The following is a 24,119-nucleotide window of genomic DNA, read 5'->3' as shown; positions in this document are numbered from 1 at the left end:
TAGAAGACAAATGTCTTAAGTTGCAAACCATATGTTTTATGTCTCATCATATTCATACATATGTAGATCTGCACAGTAGGGACATTTTGATGGACGAAAGGATGCTGCTCTCACGGAGGAATCGGTTCGATCGAATCATTTAAAAGAATCATTCCGAAAGAACAACTCGCGAGTCAGTCATCAGGAGTCCACAGGCGCATCATGAGGAGAACAGGAGCATCTTTACTAACTCCTGCAGCAGTTTAGCAAACATTTCCTCTCAGGCTTATGTCTACGACTATTAGACAGCAAAACACACTTGAGGATTAAATACAACGACACAAGAAGACAATTCATCGCTTTTACAGAGACTCAGATACAGGAGGATGAAGTTATCATACACAGTTTTTCTTCTGCTGAATTTCTTATCATTGTACGACTGTGATGATGCAGAGCAGGTGAGTATACACGGATGATTATATTAATATTTATATAACATAACTACAACATTCATATAAATATAAAATTATAGAGTAAAAAATCTATTATATTACTACATTATATGATTTTATGTTGCAAAAATCTAAGTATCAATTACAAACATTTTTTGTTTTGTTTTTAGTACTGGATTATGGAATTAGCCTACATAAGTATCATATGTGCTCAAATTTCGCAAGATTGTTTGTCTTTACTGATATTTCTTAATTATTTTTGCATGGAATGTGATGATTTTGGTGGATTTATGAAGTCAGTTCTTCTTAACTTAACACAAGTGTCCTAGAGAGACCATTGGTATATATATATTTTTTTTTACAAAATATCTATGAATTAATATTTTTTTCAATCTAACAAATTTCTTTTTGAGTTTCCACTTGCATAGATAAAAGTTTATGCAATCTCATTCAATGTCATTGAGACATTTGGTGTCCAAAAGAGTTTGGAGTCAGAGATGTGTGTTATATCATAAAATATGTCAGATGCATATTTGTATTTTCTCCAGATTAGCACAGCCTTTATTTACCGTGGCAAAGCACTTAGTGAAATTTAAGGCCGATACATTTCTTCTCTCCTCTAACGAGACTGTATTCAGCTGCCATGAATAACATACAGGAGACAGTGTTTTGGACAGAGGTCGTGGAGACATCTGCCTAACAGCTTTCTGTAGAACTGCCATCAAGCAGCCGAAGAGAAAAAGCGAGTATTAGTCTCTTGCATGTGGTTCCTGGAGAGGACCTAGAGGTTGCCCACTGACCGAATGCACGGTCCAAATGCATCTGGGACAACATCTCTTCTGATAAATTGTTGCTGGAGTAATATTTGTGTTTCTAAGGGAACTCGGTTGTGTGCTGGCACGCCGATGAGCTGCTAAACACTGGCCTGAGCTTTCATGTCATGCCCCATGGGAGTCCCCGTGCCTTAATGCATGACATTACCCACAACATCTGGCCTTGATCATTTGTGTGTGCCATTTTTCAGTTTCATATAAAGCTAACGTTTAGTGGGAATGTTTCTTACGATCGTTTTGGATGTCCAATATCTCCTACATATGAGCTTTTTTGTGTTTGGGCGAATCTGTAATTTAAGGATAACTGCTTGCCATCAAATTATAACCAGGTGCTCTGATGGTTGCTTAACTCATGTGCTTTTTTTGCCTCAGGGTTGTATGGATAAGCACCGAGTGATGGGGATACTGCGTCAGATGGAGAAGTTTCTTAAAGGACAGGAGATCCGATTCACCGAAGGGCTTCGGATTATGAAGTCCAAGCTCACCAACCTTCAAAACTCACTGTCCAAGCTCCCACAAGCAGACCAGTCCTCATGTAAGTGCCATAACACATGACATATACATACATGACATAGATCCAGTCCGTATCCAGATCAGATGGTGGATCACATCTCTACAGCCCTGAACGTCAGCGGAGACCAGGACACCGAGATGAGCCCCAGAGACAGATCCCCAGTGAGGAGCCACTTAGACAGCCATCGGCAAAGACCACTGGAACCAGTTGAGCCCTTACAATCGGACTTTGCTGCAGTTTGGAATTGAACTGCTGGTTCGTCTGGCCAGAGGAGAACTGGCCCCCCGACTGAGCCTGGTTTCTCCCAAGGTTTTTTCTCCATTCTGTCACAGAGGGAGTTTTGGTTCCTTGCCGCTGTCGCCTCTGGCTTGCTTAGTTTGGGACGCTTCATTTCCAGCGATATCCTCGACCTGATTGCAAAGACACTATTTAAACTGAACTGAGCTGGATGATGACATCACTGAATTCAATAATGAAATGCCTTTAACTGAAAGTCTTTTTTTTATCTTTTCATTTGACATTATTGGCACACTATTTTCCTTTTTTGATATTGTGCAGTTGCTTTGACACAATTTACATTGTTAAAAGCGCTATATACATAAAGGTGACTTGACTTGACTTGACATCTCATTATATCAGTGGACTGTGTGAATGTGAAGTTTATTCTGACTTACTGATTCCACATAGAGCAGGTGTGTGGGATGTCATTCAGGCATTATAGTCCTCGAGGGCACTGTAAAACATACATCAAAGCAGAACATGAAAGATGGAAATCTGCAGGCTGCTCCAGATTTGAGGCCAGCACTGTTATTGTTTTATAACTAAAACTATCAAGCTTTCAGTAAAGCTGAAATGTAAAATATAAATATTAGATGAAATGCTAAAACTTAAACTTTAAATAAAGGAACTGAATAAAATAATATAGGATATACTTTGAAACAATTTTCACTCAGAAATTGCTTGTAAAGTTTTACAAATAATTAAAAAAAGACTACAAGAAACACATTGAATTAAACATGCAACGTTCAAGTAGAAAGACTAAAATAGTATTTGACCAAAATAATTGAAGTAATAAAATTACTAAAACTAAAACTGACATAAAATAAAATAAAGTTAAATAGAAATATTTAAAATATTCCCCCAAAAAGACAAAAGCTCATAAGAAAATTACTAAAACGTAAACTAAAATTAAAATGCAAATTTGCAATATTTAATAAACACTGAAATAGTCTATAAATAATACACATAAAATAATCAAACAAATTAATAAATAAATATGCAAGCTGCCCTTAATTGGAAGATGAAAATTCTTTAGGTGCAGTCACATTTAGCGTTTTTGCTATTGACAATAGACAGTGGGCATTTTTGCATGGAAAATGGACCTCTAAGTTCGCTGATGTAAATGTGTACTTCAGTATTCATCATTCAACTGAAAAACACTGAAAATATATTCATGCATTTCCAGTGAACATAAAAGCTCTGCACCTCTAGCACCACCAAACAAAATTGAGAAAATATTGATTGTTCTCAAACAGGTTTCCTGCTGTTGGTTGAGTCAGTGTCGCTGCATCAAGATGCAGACAGAGCATTGTTATGATAGTGTTTTTGCATATTAAGCTAGGATTGGAGAAAATATTTGACCACAGAAAAAAAAAAAGCCACACTTCATTTAAATATGGTGTCTGACTAAAGTAATCAGGAAAATGAATTCTAAATTAAAACTGAAGGGTCTTGAGTCTTACACTTTCTCATGTATTTGCGCTCTGCAAAATGTGTTTGTTAAATGAAAGAGCTTGTGTCAGTTGGCGACAAAAGTATCCAGTCAATAAAAAATTGGTTTTTGGAAAGTAGTTCTTGCATAGAGGATTTATTAATCCTAATAAACGAGCCTCAGAATTCCAACAAATCAAAGATCTCTCGAATTCTATTTGTGTTTTATAAGCATGAAATGACTTCCTTCATTTAAAATGAGTGGTCTGGCTGCTTCTTCAGGTTTGGAAAGGAGCCCAAGCTCTCGATTACGCTCAGCACTCTACAGATGCTGTGAACTGGCCGGATGTGTAGCTGTGTCATTTGGCCCAAGCTACTGCACAGTTCATGAATCAGGGTTGGCGGCAGGAATGATCAAGAGTTACTTTGGCATTTGTAACAGCCAGTGCTTGACAGGATCAAATTAAGTAGATTCTTTGACAAACTCAAGTGAAGAAAAAAAATAAATAATTATATATATATTTAAATATATATATATATAGTATACACTCACACACACACCACTTAAAATATATATATACTTTTTTAATTAATAATCCAACATGCATTATTTGTTTGCATATTACATAAAATAGATATTTTAGAGATATTTAAGATAAAAAAAACTGTATTATTTTAGTTTCATTCAGATACTATTATAGTTTTGATTGATATTTAAAAATATATATATTTTTAAATAAGTTTTTTACTTTTAAATTTTTCGTTTTAGTAACTTTGTTGTGTGGTTTTGTCAAGTCTATAGTTTTCATTAATTTAATTTCAGTTTCAGTTATTTTAGTGCAAAAAGGTCAACTAACTGAACTAAATGAAAAATATTGCCTTGCCTTATTTTATTTTTAGAAAAGGATTTATTTATTTATTTAGGTTTTAGCTATAAAAATTCTGGATTTAACTCGAAAACCTGGAGAAATAAGAGGTTTTGATTATTTGAAGTCATTTCAGCATTTTAATGTACAATACATTTTCTCTTTTTTGGTGCATGGATTGGCACAGTTACTACAGAATGTATATTAGTATAGAATATAGAATCAATTTAAATTTCACGTTTCCCTTAATAAGCCATTAACAACATACAAGCACCAGGCCTTGTTTTTCTGTACGGTCCATGTGGTATTGTTCGCCTATTCTTAAGCTGTCTATATAAAATGAGGCATTTTCCATCTTTTCCCATGACAGTTCCCACATTCAGTAGCACATGCCTACCTTCAAGCTAAATATCCCAGCATTTCAGCATGCTTGACTTCTGTCCCTCATGTAACCCGGTTCTACTCTGACATTCCCCTCTCTTTATGTCTGTTTGTCCTCTCATGTCATCTTTAGCCCAATCATCATGTCCACCTCTGGTGGCTCCGGCCCACGGGAGGAAGTTTGGCTCAAAGTACCTGGTGGGTCATGAGGTCCATTTCACGTGTTCTCAGGGTCAACGCATGATAGGATCGGGAACACGCTTGTGCCAGGAGAACGGCACCTGGAGCGGAGTCAGCGTCGTTTGTAAAGGTGGGTCAAAAGCTTCATATGAATGTGTATCATACACTGTATATCGTGGAACCTCAACACAAGTGAACATCAGTGCCCTCCATAAGTATTGGAACAGTAAAGACAAAATTGCTCTGTTGGCTGTGGAGTCAAGACATTTGCAAATATGATTAAAAGATGAATATGAGATAAAACTACAGAATGTCACATTTTATTATTAGCCGTTTCAACACATAGATGTTTTACCAAATAAAAAGAACAGCACTTTTAGAGTTCATCCCACTCATTGATGTGAGCATAAGTATTGGGACAGTTGAACATAAGGCAGATATATAAGATTAAAAGCTATTATTTAGTTGCAGATCCCTTGCACACAATCACAGCAGTGAGTCTGTGACCCATAGACATCACCAGACTCTTGCTCTCATCCTTTGAAATACTTTTCCCAGCCTTCAATGCAGCCAATTCCAATTGTTGCTTGTTTTGGGGAGTTTCTGCCTTTACTCTCCTCTTCAGCTGGTGAAATTCATGTTCAATCAGATTTAAATCTGGAGATTGACTTGGGCAATCTAACACTTTCCATTTCTTTGCCCTTATAAATTCCTTGACTGAACTGGCAGGGTGTTTTGGGTCATTGTCCTGACGCAATATGAAGCACTTCCCAATGAATCTGGTGGCATTTTCTTGAATATTGGTAGGCAAGATGGTTTTGTACCCTTCCAAATTCATTCTGCTACTGTCATCATACATTAAGTCATCAGTAAATTTGAGAGGGCCTGTTCCAGAGACAGCCATGCATGCCCATGCCATGACACCACCTCCACCATGCTTTACAGATGAGGCTGTATGCTTGGGATCATTGCAGTTCTCTTTTTTTCTCCACATTTTTGCTTTCCCGTCACTTAGATAAAGGTTCATCTTTGTCTCATCGGTCCATAAACACAGTTCCTAAACTCTTCTGGCTCACCTTTGTGCTTTTTTGCAAACTCTAATCTTGCCTTTCTATTTTTGGTGCTGGTCAGAGGGTTGCATCTTGCTGTGTAGCATCTGTAATTCTGTGTCAAAGTCTCCTGAGGACAGTAGATTGTCAGAGCATCACCCCAGCTTTCTGGAAGTTGTTGGGGATTTTACAGACACGTCTTTTAGGATTCATTTTCACAGCTTTTATGATTTGTCTGTCATCAGCTACTGTTGTTTTCTCAGCTGATCAGGTCGTTGTTGGTTGCTGGTGGTTTTCAAACTCTTGATTTCTCCATGCCCTTTGTTTTTGCTAGAGCTCTAACTGACTTCCTCTTTTCTTTTAGCATCCAAATTTCTTGCTTTTCTCTCAAAGTCAGCTCCCTCGTCTTCATCCTGGTTTGTGTGTGTCATCATTGAATGCAAGATTCCGAATACAGAAGTAATGGATATAACTGATACGACACATTCCCTGCTTTTAATATCTGAAGAATTAATGCAACAGGACACAGCTGATCACTTAGAAAGACCTGTGAGGCAACTGCTCCAATACTTATGCTCACATCAGATAGAGGGATGAACTCTAAAAGTGCTGAACTTCTTAGCTGCTAAAACATCTATGTGTTGAATCACCCAATAATAAAATGTGACATTCTGTAGTTTTGTCTCATATTCATCTTTTAATCTTATTTGTAAATGTCTTGACTCCACAGCCAACAGAGCAATTTTGTCTTTACTGTTCCAATACTTATGGAGGGCACTGTATATAGAGAGATATACACACACACACACACACACACACAAACACCAGTAAATGAGACAAGACAAGAGACTGTCTTGACTTCATTTGTATTAATCCAACAAATTCATTCAAAACCATTGATTTTAACAGGATAGAAACCAACAACTGTCTTGATGAGTGAATCATTGAATCATTCAAGATGATTGTTGAATCAAGAGAATGCCTTTATGAGAGTGTCAACCTATTCGCAAAATGCTGATTCGTTCAAGAACGAATCAAGCATCTGATTTATTCCAGAAAAGAGTCACTCAATCAATCATGCAATCGATTCATTCAAAAACACACCTTTATCCAGCAAGTAAACAAGCGGGTGCCTTTTATGAGTGATCCATTGATTCAACTGATTCACTCAAAAACATTCATTTGTTCAGCAATGAAAAGTGAATTAAGTGGATCATTGTAAGGCGTTTCTAATCTTTCATGAGTACCCATCAAAAAGTGTCCTCATGTTATTATACTCTTAGTTTGTATTTATGTATATAATGGTCTTTTCCTGCAAAACTGTGTGTTGCTCATTCTCATGCACCACTTGTGGTATAAAGAGCTGATTCATCGCGGACACACAAATGAAAGAACACATTTGCGAGATTTGTTTGCAATGAATTTGAGGTAAATTTCATGCAATACAGCATGATTTTTGTTTTCTGTCTTAAAGGATCCCGTTATGGTGTGAGAAACCCATCCGAACGATTCAGTGCGTGAGTGAACTGTCCAAATGAATCAAAAATTTCAGTCCTTTTTGCGAACCCATTTGAACGATTAGCTTAATAGTGATTCATTCGCAAAACAGCTGATAGAACCAGACAACATGATTTCCATATACATAAAATAATAAATAAAATGTGGCATGTTGTTGTATTCCAGGCTTTCTCACAATTCTCATTTTTATAGCACTTTTATAAATCTGTCCAGAATTCTTGACCTGAAAAGGTTGAAGACTCCTGCAACAGAGAATTGTTTTAAATGGTAATGTTGAAGTGGATTCGATAAAGCATCATGTATCATCAACATAGCCCACAGATTCTCTCCTATGTAGCTGCTCCTCATCATGTAACTATATCTGTGTTATTGAGCAGGATTCCTGGACTAAGACACCGAGACTACCATTTTATTGTTGTATTGCGAGCTGGGTAATCTGAAATCCCATTCAGGGTGACAGTACTGAGATAAAGCCTGAATACCAGTGCTTGTGAAAGAAAGTGACTGAACACCACAGCTAGCAAACCCAGCACTACACACACAGTTACACACACAGCCAGAAAGATAAGGAGCGCTGAAGAAAGAGAGGCATTGTTCACTCTTGAGCTGCACTGAATGAAGCTCTCATTAAAGAAGCATTAAATGTCCCAAACGCAGCAAAACACCTGTACTTGCATTCCTGTCCACGGTGCATCTCAATGGCCTTCATGCTTCGGGTTCAACTGGCTACTGTCTAAAAAGATCCAGCTTCATAGCTCAAGTTTCAACTCGGACCGCAAATACACTACGGCACAAAAGATTGGACACTCTCGACTGAACTCATGTTTCTCATGATCTTGAAAAAAAAAAGTCTGACCTAAAAGCTTCTGCTCAGGGTTTGAAAACTAAAATTAAAACCACTGTTATTTGAAAATTTCCGTTACTTGAAAAAAAAAAAAAGATTGAAAAAAACAACAACAAAAACTCAAAAGCTGATATGTGAAGCAGTGTTGTTTTATTATTGTTTATACACTATTATAGTATTTATTTGTTTCAGTCATTTTTTATGTGCCTTTTATAATTTTAATTTATTGTATATATTTCTTTTTAGCTTTATTTTTATTACAGTAGTTTTTGTTTTAATATTTTTAATACTTTATCTTACACTTATCTTACTTTAGTTGGTTGCCAATGCAACATAATATTCACTAATAATATTTATATTTTATCTCTGCTATATTTTAATTAACAAAAATGATGTTTTAGTAGTGTTAGTTAGTTAGAAATAACACTAATGTGAAGATAATTTAGGTGAAGAAATAAGTACTAAAATAAATAAATACAAATAAAATTGAATAAAGACAAAAAAACACAACAAAATTACTAAAACTAAATTAAATAAAAATAAAAATATAAAAATAAAAACATTCAAAATAAAAATAAAAAACTAATATCTTAATGATACTAAAATAACACTGATTAATTTTGTAGAAAAACAAATGTTTATAATAAGGTTGATTAACATTAGTTTCTACCTATAGTAAATAATAATAATAATTATTTGTATTATTATTAATCAATCATTCAATCAGTCAGTCAATAAAAAAAGGTTGTGATTCTTTTTTAAGGTTACAACTATATTTCTCAATGCATATCCCAAAATTCACATTTTTGTATTTTTTTCATCTAATCTGTTTTATTTTCCACAGACATCCATCTTCAATAGTGTTCAAAAGCATCCCAGGATGCACCTCATGAGCAGAGCTGTAATCTAAACAGAAGCAGCTCAAACATAGTTTTCATTTCTCTCATGTTTTGCTCACTACATCACACTTCCATCTGCGGTATTTCATAGCTTTGATACTTTACTGTTATTCTAAAATGAGAATAAATAGACATGTCCAAACTTTAGACTGGTAGTGTACCTCAGTCTGTGTTTTGTATGACGTCTCAGAGGTCAGAGGTTAAGCTCACACACACATCTCATTAAGCCGGCCCATGGTCCGATAGCACGCAACTATGCTAAGCATGCTATTGATGACTTCCTTTAATATCGCTGCTGGCAGCATTCAGGACATTCCCAGTGGTACAGTGGGACGGGGCGAGCGTGTGTTTGAGAGAGTTTAGGTTTAAAGCCTGCATGCCAGACGTTGTAATGTCTATGTTTCTGCAGGCGGGGGAAGTGTGTCTATTTTGAGAGTTTTGAGGTACGAAAGCACCTTTCAGAGTTGGTGAAAAAACATAACTATGTTCAGGAAGTTTTGAAATATTTTGGGGACTGAAGTGAACTTTTTACGTCTGCAAATTCTCGCACTTAAGCCTCCTGGGAAAGAAAATAAACAGGAGAAGGATCGTGAGCGCTGTTGTCGAAGAAAGAGAGTGAAAACTTTTGATTCCAAACCTCCTTTTTCTCATTCACTCTCAGTGTCTTTCTACTTAAACTTCCTTATGTCTGATGTCCAACTGGAGCACGTTCTCCACATCTCGAGGAACTGCTGTGGATTTTCCCGGTAGAAAATGTTCCAGGTGCAATACAAGTTCAATTTGAAAGCGTTTGTGGCACAATGTTGAAAATAATTTACACTCGTCCATCAGTTTTTGCCGCTAAACCCTCTGAATTTCACATGATACACATAAGGACACAAAAAGACTTTGTTACAGAAATAATGACAATTACAAACACAAAAGGAAAAAGTCCAGATGCATAATGGTACTAAAACAGGCCGCATTTCCTTTATGCCAAATATAATTTATTTAATTTGAACTTATTTAACTTTATATTTTATGGTCATATTTCACATATTTCACCCCCCCCCCCCCCCAATTTTTTTTTTTAATAATAATAATAATAATGCATTTTGGTTATAGCATTTTTACACTTTCATTCATAACAATTAAGCACATCACTCCCATTTTAATTACTGTAATGTGAAATATATATTTATATATTCATTATATTTATTTTTAATTTGTTTATCAATAACAGGAATTATCTTCACTTAGTTCTTAACGCAATTCTCTTCAATTATCTTCACATTATACTTTATACATTATATTAAATATAAAAATTGTAAATATTACTATGTTGACTTGGCAAAAAACTTAAAAAATGTAAGTTTGTAGTATTCAAATTATTTAAACCAAAACTGGAATAAAAAATAAAGTTATAAATAGAAATATAAAAAATATAAATGCACATAAAAAATTATTGAAACTAAAATAAAAAACGTATAAGTAATATAATAGTCTAATTAATAACTACTATAATAGTGTATAAATAATACTAAAATAACGTTTCTTCACATATCAGCTTTTGAGTCCTGAAAGTGCAAGTCTGTGTCTGTATCCTTATCATAATGCATTGATCTGAAAAATTGATTTAAGTTGGTATATAGTTTTGACAGTATTCCACAATGATGCAAACCGTTCAAACAATCTTCAGCATGTTTTTTACAAATCATCCAAACCAGATACCTGACCACAGCATTACACCCTACTTACATCACTACCCTACAGAAATAACCACAAATCAAATCAAAAGAAAGTGGTTTCAGGGATCTCTGCCTTAACATGTGTAGCTAACAGCGCTCTATCTGCTCATCTCTGGTGAACGTGTTAACGCTTCTTCTGTCCACGGGCCTCACAAGCATGCTCTCACTGTCCATTACAGGTATTTACAGCAGCGGCAGTAAATTCTCATCCAGAGCAGATGGAGGTTTGCTGCAGACAGATGTTGGGTGACACAGTAGCTGTTGTAAACCTAACCGACCTCACAAGCGTTTACGATTAGGGACGCCGAGCTGCGCGTGAGATACTGTGAATGTGACAGCGGCCATGTCAGACGTTCCCTTCCTCCGTTTCGCCGCTCCATTGTTATCATTCCAGCAGATCTGTTTCATTTTACTGTGCCATTCTGGTCAGGAAATAGGGAAGAATGTGGGCTCGTTTAAAGCCTTCAACAGTACAGGTGCTTTCCATGGACACATAATCCTCAGCTCTGTACAGACATGGAGATAAGAATCTGGGACATTTCAACTATTTCTTTCATTCGGCCTTAATTAGGATTGCAAATCCATGATAAAGACGGTATTCCAAATAATACAATAAGTGGCTTTACAAAACACAACCATTCAGAATCTCATGAAACCAGACATGTTTGGGTCATTTTCACCCCAAAATCAAAAGAAAAATAAGATTTTATTTTTATTTATTCTTTTTTTTTTTGCTTTGTGACATTATTTTCATGACAAAAAAAAATATATATACATTCGATTATGCGTCATGGTAAAAAATGATTTTACTGGCTTTAGTTTATGTTGAATTAAATAATTATTTTAAGTTGGATTTTTAAAAAAAATCATTGTATTACTTTTTTACTGTTCCATATTTATTTTTTTATTTCATAAAAAAATGCTATAGAAAGCTATAAAGAATAATAAAATTGCAAAAAATAAAACAGAGAAAGCTTTACTAACATCTCATGAAAACAAACATTCTTGGTTCATATTTCACCTCAAAATGAAAAGAAAAGTAAAAAAAAAACAATTATGTTTGCACTGTGATATTATTTTCATGACAGCATATATATATATATATATATATATATATATACACAGTATATACAAATTATATATACATTTTATTTATAGACTGTTAATAATATTGTCTTTGTTTACATTGTGACATTATTTTCATGACAACACATTCTCATTACTGTAAAAATTATATAAAATATTATAGAAATTGTATACTTGCAAATGTATGTATATTGCATTGTATTGCCTTTGATTTATGTTGCATTAAATCATTGTTCTAAATTGGTTCAAATTATTGTATTACATTTTTTACTTTAATTTTAATTCCCAAAATATTACTATAAAATAATTATAAAGAATAATGGGGGGAGGGGGGATCTACACACAAAAGGCCTGGGTTCATTATGGTAATATAAATGCCATATGATTCATTTTCTGTATGCCAAATATGTTTTAATTAGTAGCATTAGGCCAACATTTATTTGGGATGATTTGCCATCAAAGCTGTTAATTGTGAACTCATCATTGATCTCAGCTCCTCAGAGAACAAACACTGGTCCGCGCTATAAGGCTGTTGTCTTTCACACAGATGTGAGTGTGTGTGCCAGTAACCCGTGTCAGAACGGCGGCACCTGTGTGGAGGCTGTGAACCAGTACAAGTGCACCTGTCCACACAACTGGAGCGGCAGTCAATGTCAATACCAGACGCAGACAGGTCTGTGTTCCTTTCATTTGTTCTACATGTGGCAACGGCAGACAGAAGGCAATCTGGAACAAATTAACAAGGGGTGGATGATATCACAAAAATATCATGTGTGATCCTGAAGCACAAAACCAGTCTTAAGTCGCTGGGGTATATTTGTAGCAATAGCCAAAAATACACTCTATGGGTCAAAATTATACATTTTACTTTTATGCCAAAAATCATTAGGATATTAAGTAAAGATCATGTTCCATGAAGATATTTTGTAAATTTCTTACTTTAAATATATCAAAACTGAATTTTTGATTAGTAATATGCATTGTTAAGAACTACATTTAGACAACTTTAAAGGCGATTTTCTCAGTATTTAGATTTTTTTGCACCCTCAGATTCCAGATTTTCAAATATTGTCCCATCCTAACAAACCATACATCAATGCAACGCTTATTTATTCAGCTTTCAGATGATGCATAAAACTCAATTTCGAAAAATTGATACTTAAGACTGGTTTTGTGGTCCAGGGTCACTATCACGATTTTTTCAGGAAGGATCATAACCCGCGATCTTATCATGATTCTTTTTCATGTTCGTTTTTTTAAAGGTCATTCACCCAAAAATGAAAATTCTGTCCTCATTTATTCACTCTCAAGCTGTAACAAATCTGTATGAGTTTCTTTCTTCTGCTGAGCACAAAAGGAAGATATTTTGAAGAATGTGGGTAATCAAACAATCCATTGGCGTCCATAGTATGAAAAAAAAAATACTAATGGCTAAAAGCAACTGTTTAGTCACCAACCAGTCTTGGGGAAAGTTACTTTAAAAACTTAATACACTACAATATTGCGTTACTCCCTAAAAAAGTAACTTTTATGGAAAGTAATGCGTTACATTACTTTTGCATAACTCTTTCTCATCTGGGTTGGGGTTGCTTCTTTACTTGCTTGTTTTTGATATAAAAAAGTTATATTTTTGGCAAATGTAAAAGCCCTTTCACACCCAAAGTGAAATGGATAAGGAAATGTCGATTAACGTCTGTACAGTAGAGGGCACAGCTCAAACTAACCTTTCAGCTGTGCTGGCATTCTGGATTGCATTAACAAGACACAGGAGAAGAAAGTTCAACACCCTTCAGCAAAAAATCCACAAATGTTGTTTATCTAAAGTCATTTTTGATTATTAGTATGGTTTTTGTAAGCACTTCTGTTTTCTCTCAACATGGGGATAGGAGATCTGTCAGTCAATAAATGGGAAAACAATGTACCAACCGTTACTTATTTGAAAAAGTAACTCGTTACGTAATACGTTACCCTGAACACTATTACCAACACTCTTTGACTAGTTTGATTAGAAGAATGTGGACTTCCTTAGGCTAACAATACAAAATCATCAGATCACCCACCCCTAATATCAACCACACATCCATGCCTAAAAACCCACTAATCATTAGTGGCGAATCTGCATGTGCAACACTTACATTTTCAACAGAAAATGCAAAAAATACTTTTGCGATTCCAAATGGAGATGCTAGTTGTGAAGCATGACACACTTCACCTTTAACCTGAGCAAAAGCATGCATGCAAATGTTTGTCATTCATATGTGGGTCTCCTCCTCTTGTCCATTTCCTCTCTCTGTCTCTGTCAGCCCCTCCGGAGTGGAGCGTCATGAATGACCCGGCCTTCAGCCGTAAGCCTCGCTGTGCCAAAGTGGACCGAGCTCAGCACTGCAGCTGTGACGCTGGCTTCCACATGAGCGGCACCTCAGACAACAGCATCTGTCAGGGTGGGTCCAACCACATATAAAGATCTCGGGATGCATTAAAGCAATAACCCCTGGAGGCTGTCCATTACTAGTAAATGCTAAATGTATTATTAAAGGGTTAGTTCACCCAAAATTGAAAATTAGCCTGTGTTTTACTCACCCTTGAGGCATCCTAGGGGTATATGTCTTTCTTCTTTCAGACGAATCATATCGGAGTTATACTAAAAAATTGTCCTGGCTATTCCAAGCTCTGTCGTTGCAGTCAGTGGGTTTCTGTTCAACTGTCCACAAGTCATCAAATAAAGTGTGCGCATCCATAATAAAACATGCCTCACATGGCTTCGGGGGGTGAATAAAGGCCTCCTGTAGCGAATCCATGTGTTTTCATAAGAAACATATCCATATTTCAAACATAATAAACACTTTTCTATCGCTTCCGCAATCTGTCATAAGCGGAAGCCCTTTCGACGGATGACACTTAATAAGGGCCACTTTTACATGTCAGATCAGGTTAAAATTACTCTAAGTCAGAGATTTTCAAAAATGTTATCAGCCAAACCCCTCTGACCTAAAATATTTACATAATTAGTTCATTTCAATAATTTAGCAACACATTTGCATGTTCACACAGTTCTCAATTAATGGTCATGTGACATGTAGGAACACAAATAAAATATTCCATATGTTTTCTTTCATTATTAATTTTTATTATAATTTGATTTTTATGATTCAATTAATTATTAGCTTCTTCATCACAAGTTTGGCTTTTTACAGGAGGGCACAACAGGGCTAAAGGCATAATTATAAGGCACATTTTACAATTTTCAGTTTTGTTCAAGATAATTAAATGATTTTTTTAAAAGGCACAATAATCGATAAGGCACATGATAATAAATAACTGACTTTTCCATTTGTTGACATGACATGGTTTGATTCAGATGGTGTTAACATCACCATATCTACAATTGAACCAGCATATTTCAAATTATGATATTAATCATATCATATAATGGAAAATCATATTTATTGTTACTACTATAAAGCCTTTTTAAATTATTATGGGATCTCTTTCAAAACTTTCAGAATCTTTACTTTTTAAATATTTTTCCTGTATTTTTAGTGATTGATTTAGACAAGTATTAACTTAGATGCTATGCAAAACATTACTTCAGGATTTGTATTTGTATGATTTAAAAAAAAAAATCCCCCCACAGAATGTGTTGTGCATTTTCTGCAGTTATACACTATATGAGTAGTTAAAAGAACATTTTCCTTAAGGTGTGCTTTTAGCCCTGTTGTAGCCTAAATTTAATTTTCTTGTCTGATTTCCTTTCTGTCACTGTCTCTTGTTAAATCCACACGTTATCACATGTTGTGCCCAGATGTGAATGAATGTGAAGTGTATAAGGCTGACCGTAGAGGGCCTCTGTGTGGCCACGCCTGTGTAAACGTCCCGGGATCGTACCACTGCTCCTGTCCCACCGGGTACAAGCTGCTCACCGATGGAAGAAGCTGTGAGGGTGAGTGAGAAACACTCACACACTCTTAAAAATAAGGGTTGAAAATAGTAGTGTTTTACAGCCTGATGTCACAGGACAGTAAGAAAAAGTTCAACCCTCATGTCGTTCCAAACCCCTATGACGTCTTTGCTGAAAGGCCGTCTATTTTTAGTGGTTTGAATGTGAATCTGAAAAAAGCGACAGGCAGGACATACTCTGTGAAAGTCATTTGGACACCTTAAAAATTAAAAATGAGAGAGATCTTTTGGCTGATCATCCAGCAGTGTTGATATGAATCACTCGTGCAAATAAAATAAAATTAAAGTAGTAAATAGTATTTGACCTCACTAATCAACTCATCATTTTTTGGATGACTAGTCGATTTTTGTGACCCATCCCTAATTTTTATTTAGTGTAAGTTTGATAAGTCTGCCACGTGAAGCAAAAAAAAAAAAAAAAAAAAAAAATCATCATTCTGATATGTTTTGTATTTCCTCCCTGAACAGTTTAATTGCTGTTTGCTACTTTGTATTAGTAACTTGTTGTGTAGCCAACTATGATTTTAAACAGCAGATTACCTTTCTAGTTGAAATTCTGATTATCTTAAAATTGTAAATAAGATTTCTAATTTTATTCTAAGATAATCAGAATTTCAAATAGAAAGTAATCTGTACCTGGCCAATGAAACGCTTTCTATAAAATAGAAAATTAAAATAATAATAAAAATTTTTTTTTAATACAAAACATTTAATAAAATGGTTTGTTTTATTCTGCCAGGTGGAAAAAAATAGGCTTTTCAGGAGTTAACTATGTGTTTTTAGAGCAGGCAAATTTCTAGTTGATTATTATAAAATACAATTATAAATAAAATATTTTATTTATATTCTACATAAAAAAATTAAAAAACTGAAAATAATCTGAAAATAATTTCTGGTGAATGTATAAAAAAATATTAAATAAAATAAAAAGTATTTCATTTGGCAGGTGGAAGAAATGTGGCTTGATTACAAATAGGCAGGGTAACAAAGATAGCAATATATTCAGAAAATAAGGTATGAAAGCAATATGCAAATACTAATAATTTATGCATGTAAAAACTTGTATGTAATGCTATGGAGTGTTGGATGTGCAATGACATGGGTCCATACAGAAAATTTAAACAAGAGACAGAGATTTTAAATAAAAATGATTCTAGACATATTTTTAAGGACACATGCTGTAGATGTTAGATGGTCAAGTGATTGAAAAGTACAGTATCGTGTATATCAAGTGTTTCAACACAGGTGACGCTGTCACAAAGATGATCTAACACATAAATCCAGCCATGAACACGTCTACCATCACAGAACTGTACGCAAATTTAAAGTCCAAACAAACAGTCCCTCATGTAGCCAGCATTTCCAACTCTCTATTTTCCTCTATTCCTCTTCTCTTTCACTCTATTATTCCTCCCCTCTCTGACTCTAATGTCTCCCTCTCCTCCGGGCGCTCCAGATGTGGATGAATGTCTTACACAACAGCACAACTGCAGCCGTGGCACCACCTGTATCAACACCGGAGGAGGTTTCCAGTGCGTTAACCCCGAGTGTCCACGCTCGCACGGCAGAGTCAGCTACGTCAAGACATCACCTTTGTGAGTGAGAATACAGCACGCCTGATGACCTACTGCATACAACTCTTTACCTGCTTTACAAACGAGTAAATGCCACACAGGACAACTGATTCCAATAGAGCAGGTTACTAAACTAGCAAGACTACTCTGAGGATACAATACTTGCACAAATATTGGCTAAAATGTGACCCTGGAGCACAAAACCAGTCTTAAGTCACTGGGGTATATTTGTAGCAATAGCCAAAAATACATTGTATGGGTCAAAATGATCTATTTTTCTTTTATGCCAAAGATCATGTTCCATGAAGATATTTAGTAAATTTCCTACCCTAAATATATCAAAACTTAATTTTTGATTAGTAATATGAATTGCTAAGAACTTCATTTGGACAGTTTTAAAGGCAATTTTCTCAGTATTTAGATTGTTTTTCCAGATTTTCAAATAGCTGTATCTCTTTGTATCTCAAATTATACATCAATGGAAAGCTTATTTATTCAGCTTTCAGATGATATATAAATCTCAATTTTGAAAAAATGTACACTTATGACTGGTTTTGTGGTCCAAGGACACAAATAGTCACATTTTAATGAGATAAAACCTATTTAATGCATATTTCTGAGAGATAAAAGAAAATCATAGAGAAAAGTGTACTGTGACTGGATCATGAAAAGTAAATGGAAATCTGAAAAAAATGTGAAATTTGAAAAAGGACATATTAAGTCATAATTATGGGGAAAAAGTTAGAATTATGATATACTAAGTCATAATAATGAAATAAAATTATCTTGAAATTTAGTTGAAATTATGAGATAAAAATATTACATTATTTAAATATTACATAAATTATTATAAATTAATTTGTATATAAATAAATGTATATGTATTCATTTTTTATTCGTGACCCTGGACCACAAAACCAGTCTTAAGTGTCAGTTTTTCAAAATTGAGATTTATGCATCATATGGAAGCTGAATAAATAATCTTTCCATTGATGTATGGTTTGTTATGATAGGACAATATTTGGCCGAGATGCAACTATTTGAAAATCTGGAATCTGAGGGTGTTAAAAAATCTAAATATTGAGAAAATCACCTTTAAAGTTGTCTAAATGTAGTTCTTAACAATGCATATTACTAATCAAAAATGAAGTTTTGATATATTTACGGTAGGAAATTTACTAAATATCTTCATGGAGCATGATCTTTACTTAATATCCTAATGATTTTTGGCATAAAAGTAAAATGTATAATTTTGACCCATACAATGTATTTTTGGCTATTGCTACAAATATACCCCAGCGACTTAAGACTGCTTTTGTGCTCCAGGGTCATATTTGTCTTATTATTATTATTGTGGAAAGAAGTCCATACAACTTGCTATTTTCCAACTCCTAAATAATACAATAACTTTGTGTGAAGAACAGGCTGAAATGTATGCCATCAAACCTGCCTGTCACTTTGAACTGTTGCTCAATACAAAAGATCTATGTGATGATTTTATACATTTTCGTTTTAACAGCATAACAGGTGAGTAAATAGTGACAGAATTTTCATTTGGTTTTTAAAAGCATTGTTAAAACTTCTTTGCAGGTGATGATTTGGACTAGGAAACGTGAGAAAATGACAGAGCAAAGCATGTTTTTCAGCTTGTGTTTCTATAGCAAACACACATGTCTGTCTCCTGGGGTCCTTCACAGCACTGGGGGCCATGAATGCCTCCTCTAAATCACTTGCCACTTTCACTTGCGTGCGGTATAATTTAAGTGGGTTACAGCCATTTGTTTTTCTTGCATGACACTTTTATGCTTGTTTAAGCTGTTTTTAAGCTGTGAATGGGCCCTTTGTGTCCTGCTAAATGCAAGAAGCTGTGATCTGTAAGTCACTAAACCTTTCAAGCACACATGCTGTTTGGTAAAAGCACCAAAAATACATAAAAGCTTATCTGTGGTATGGTTCATGTTAGGATGCTATTCATATTGAATATATGGGTATGCACTTTATTTTAAGGTGTCCTTGTTACACATATTACATGCACTTACTATTATAATAACAATTAATTATGCATAATTACATGCAACCCTAAACCAATCCCTAACCATATAGTAAGTACATGTAGTTAATTAATATTACTCTATACTTAAATGTATTGCACTGTAACAAGGACAACTTAAAATAAAGTTTAACCGAATATATGAATACTGAAAATAAACTGTAAGGAGATCGATTACTGTTAAACGTCTGCCACGCTTTAAGCAGGTACAGGAAATATTTTTTCAAGGTTTAGCTGGTTAGCGTGCTCCAGTTAGTCTCTGCTGGTAGATGCTGTTAACTATACACTACCTGGAAGCAAAAAGATTTTTTCCATTGACAGTCATTTAAATACAAAAGCCTATTTCTGCCACATAAAGCGGAAAAAACATACTTTACCAAATGGTTTGAACAATTATTATTACGAGATTAAAAAATTGTAATTATGAGAGAAAACATTATTACAACAAAATTATGTGATTATTAGAAACAAGTCATAAATATGACATACTAAGTCATAATAATGAGATGAAAAGACAGAATTATGACATAAATCATAATTATGAGATAAATGTTGGAATTATGACATACTAAGTCAATTAGAAGTCAAAATTATGACATGTAAAAATTGACATACTAAATCATGATTATGAAATGAAAACAGAATTGACAAACTAAGTCATAGTTATGAGATAAACGTCAGAATTATGACATACCAAGTCATAATAATGTCAAAATTATGACAGAAATCTAAATTGTGAGATAAAAAGTCAAAATTATGACATACTACGTCGTAATGAGAGGAGTCCGAATTATGACATGCTAAATCAGAATAATGGGATAAAAATTATGACATTATGAGATAAAAGTTCAAACTGACACACTAAGACATTATGAGATTAGTCAGAATTATGACAAGTCAAAATGATGATAAACAGTCATAATTATGACATACTAAGTCATGAGATCAAATTTATGTAATCAGTCAAAATTGTCAAAAAATTTTTTTGAATTTTGAATTTAAAAAAAAATATTATTATGTCATCTCAATTCATAATCATTATTTTGACTTAAATTTGATCTCAATTATGACAGTAGTATTTTATAATTTTGACTTTATATCATAATAATGATGTAGTGTGTGATCTCATAATTATGGCACAAAATGACAAAGAATTATTTTTTTCTTATGCAGTGGAAATGAGCTTCCAAAAGTAGCCATGGATTCTGAAATATTCCTTTGCAAGCAACATATAAATCAGCAATATTTCATTATTTCAGAGTATTTTGTTTTTTTCATAGCTCTTAAAAATGTCAAACGGGATAATCGCTAAGTAAAGTTCTTGGGACTGTGTATGTGTGCTTGCTTATTAAATACATTTTGGAACAGATCTGTAGTGTTTCAAACACAATTAATGATGTAAAGTGCTTTTTTTTGCCCTCTACCACAGCCAGTGTGAAAGGAATCCCTGTCCCATGGAGAGCCGCTCCTGTCCGTTTGCCGCTAAGACCATTTCTTACCACTACCTGTCTCTGCCATCCAACCTGCGCACCCCGGCCACGCTGTTCCGCATGGCCACCGCCACGGCTCCGGGTCGGCCGGGTCCGGACAGCCTTCGCTTTGGCATCGCAGGTGGCGGTGACGGCCGCAGCATGTTCGTGATGCAGCGCTCTGACCGTCAGACCGGAGAGCTGATCCTGGTCCAGCCGCTGCGAGGCCCGCTGGAGCTCAGTGTGGAGGTGGAGATGTCCGAATACGCCGACCGCACCTTCCAAGCCAAACATCTGGCGCGGGTCCACCTTCTGATTTCACCCTACGAGTTCTGAAGAGGCCGGTCGCTGTCTAAATTGAGTGTAGACTTGAAGAGGAAAGAATGTTTTCCTTATAGCTAAAGCTGAATGATAGAGTTGTTCTCAGATGTGGCTAGATTTTGAAGCAGGAATAGCACAAAACTGTAAGATATGGAAAGTACAGTGGAAAGTCATGCTTATGTGGAAGGAAAGTAATGATTTTTAAGGCAATAATTCTTTTTAAAAAACCCTGTTGATACATTTGTGGTTAAAGGCGAAGTGTGTCATTTTTTCTGTGTTAAAATACTGTTTAATAAACTTCTGTGCAGGATATCCGTTTTTAAAATCAAATTTAAAAAGACAGTTTTAAGAGCTGCACAATGAAATGAATGCTGAGTGTCCAAATAGAATAAGCCTCAGATTATATTACTAATTAAAGCATTAAATCATATCCATTTAAACTTTAATAATCACATTAGGCTATTTTATGTACTCTTTTTCCATCCACAAATTTAAGACATTTTAAAATGACAAGACTTTTAAGATATTTAAGTATAAATATTTTTAAAATATTTTTTACACTTTTTGCTCTGTTCGTCTGTCTGTCAACTTCTAGCTCCACCAATGGGGTGAGTTTGGGGGCGGGACTACCTGGGTTTTTTTTTACCTGTTATATCACAAAAATTTCCCACTTGACCTTTGACAAACCATTTCACAAATCTCATTCAAAAATGACAGTATGTGAAACATACAAGGCGGTGTCTTTTAAATGTGTTTAGCAATATTGATGCAAGTGGAAAATAATAAAGTGAAGTGTATAATGGACATGAAAGGAAAAACATGTGAATGCTGGGAATTAACTACAACGACAGCTTTATGATCAATCAGTAAGGAGGAGAACATGGGATCGTGTTTAAAAGCTAAAGAATGAAAGTCTAAAGACACAAGCATCATTTCAAACTGATGAACAGAACAGTAAGTAAGTTGTTCTTTTTTATTTCCTTCTTCTGCTTCAGTACATGATTAATTTCAGCTTGTAAATATGCACTGCTGTCAATCAACGGGGTTCAAACAGACTGAAATGAACAGCACTCAGCATCTACTACATGAGAGAAGTGCCCATTTTTAATTACTGTTCATTTATGTTTGTTGGATGTTAAGAACCGAACATTGCATTTTTTTGTAATTATGCATTTGAATATGATATATTGCTCTTTGCATCTTCCGCTGATGTTATATCAGGTTTGGTCTCTAATACTGAAATCAACAGCTGTTTCACACATTATTGCATTCAATTTCTGTCATGCACACACATGTTGAATGTTTCTTAATTAAAGTCAGAAATGCACTTTTTTCAATGTCTTTTGGTTTCTTTGATCTTAGAATGATCTGCAGATTTACAATCAATTAATTCAAATGAAAACAATGTGATCTGACACTGGCATTATTCATCTCTTTGATCTTTGATGTTGTTTTGTATGGAAGCATATTCCGAATGTTCATTTGAATTCATTCTTAAAGGGACAGTTCAGTTATAATTTAAACCTATTTAAATATAAACCTCATTTTTGTTCCGTGCAAAATGAGAGTGGGTAAATGTTGACATTTTTGGGTGAACTGTGCCTTTAAGTTAATTAGCATATACACTACCATTCAAACGTTTAGGGTCAGGAACATTTTCTTAACTCTGGCCCTCTTCGTTTAGGAGTCACATTTGCCTTCTTCACGGTCAAAAGTGACCGAAACCTTGAAATGTAACTTTTTTTGTTTTTCAGGAAAATCAATGTAATATATTTTTGTTCAATAATATTTTTTTATTATTATTTATGATTTTGAGGGAATTTTTTGATACTATGCAATATTTATACAATTTTAATGAGCTATTTTCTCCATTGGAATTCCTATGTATTTTTTTTACATTTTTTAATTTCTTTATTTTTTTAATTTTTTTTATAAATGCAATATTTCACATTAAAATAGTGAAGGCATTTAAAAGTGAGAATTGGGCCATCTGAAGGCATTAAAAAATAAAAACTTATGTAATGTTGTACGCAACAGTAATGTTGCGTAACCTTCTTGTATAAGCACCCTATATAGATCTATACAGAGGCATCATTTTTATTAGACATCATTTTCTTAATTTTTTTAGGTTTTGCATTTAGATATATATCTAGACATTCTAAAAGATTAGATGAGGTGAGGCACGAGCCGCGCAGGGACCAGCTCTGCAGTCACCAACCCTAAAATTGTCTTACCAGCTAATTTCTCTGTGTGTGTGTGTGTGTGTGTGTGTGCGCATGTGTGGGTGTCTATTTTGCACTCCTGATATTCTAGACAGTCACCCCTTGATTGCTGCACACTTTTTTTCTGACCAGTGGCTGATTTGTAGTTTGTACCACCAAAAGATTCACTGACTTTTCACATTTTTTTGTATTTCCCATTCATTTCCTATGTCGGTCATTTTTGACCGCGAAGAAGTCAAGTGTGACTATTTTTTTTTTTGACCCTTTAACATATCCGAATCATGTCCATGATTTTTTTGTGTGTTCATATTGCTAATGTGACAGAAGTCACCAAGTGTCATCTCATTCTGATGAAGCTAAGATTTTAAAAATGTCAAAATATAAAATTTTTCGGTCAAAAATGACCGAAGAGGGCCAGAGGATTGTTAAAGAAATTAAAACTTAAAGTGATCAAAAGTGACAGCAAAGACATTTATGATATTACAAAA

The 24,119-nt window shown here is 34.6% G+C and overlaps 1 protein-coding gene across 2 annotated transcripts; it reads left to right on the top strand.

The window, feature by feature from the left end:
- The first annotated feature begins 66 nt into the window (after positions 1 to 66).
- LOC306882756 (fibulin-7-like) lies at positions 67 to 22,741 on the top strand. Of its 2 annotated transcripts, XM_079437621.1 has the most exons (8): positions 67 to 437; positions 1,637 to 1,799; positions 4,869 to 5,045; positions 12,586 to 12,711; positions 14,342 to 14,479; positions 15,841 to 15,978; positions 17,452 to 17,590; positions 21,049 to 22,741. In XM_079437621.1, exons 1-8 carry the CDS (start codon positions 366 to 368, stop codon positions 21,422 to 21,424), a joined length of 1,329 nt encoding a protein of 442 aa, XP_079293747.1. In that variant the 5' UTR covers positions 67 to 365; the 3' UTR covers positions 21,425 to 22,741. The 2 variants fall into 2 exon arrangements, with proteins under 2 accessions (XP_079293747.1, XP_079293748.1); XM_079437622.1 differs by lacking the exon at positions 12,586 to 12,711.
- The last annotated feature ends 1,378 nt before the right edge of the window (positions 22,742 to 24,119 follow it).

The sequence above is a fragment of the Barbus barbus genome, assembly GCF_936440315.1.
Source record: "Barbus barbus genome assembly, chromosome: 16".
Classification (NCBI taxonomy): Eukaryota; Metazoa; Chordata; class Actinopteri; order Cypriniformes; family Cyprinidae; genus Barbus; species Barbus barbus.
Note: the sequence above shows the minus strand (reverse complement) of the source record. Positions and strands in the feature narration are given on the sequence as shown.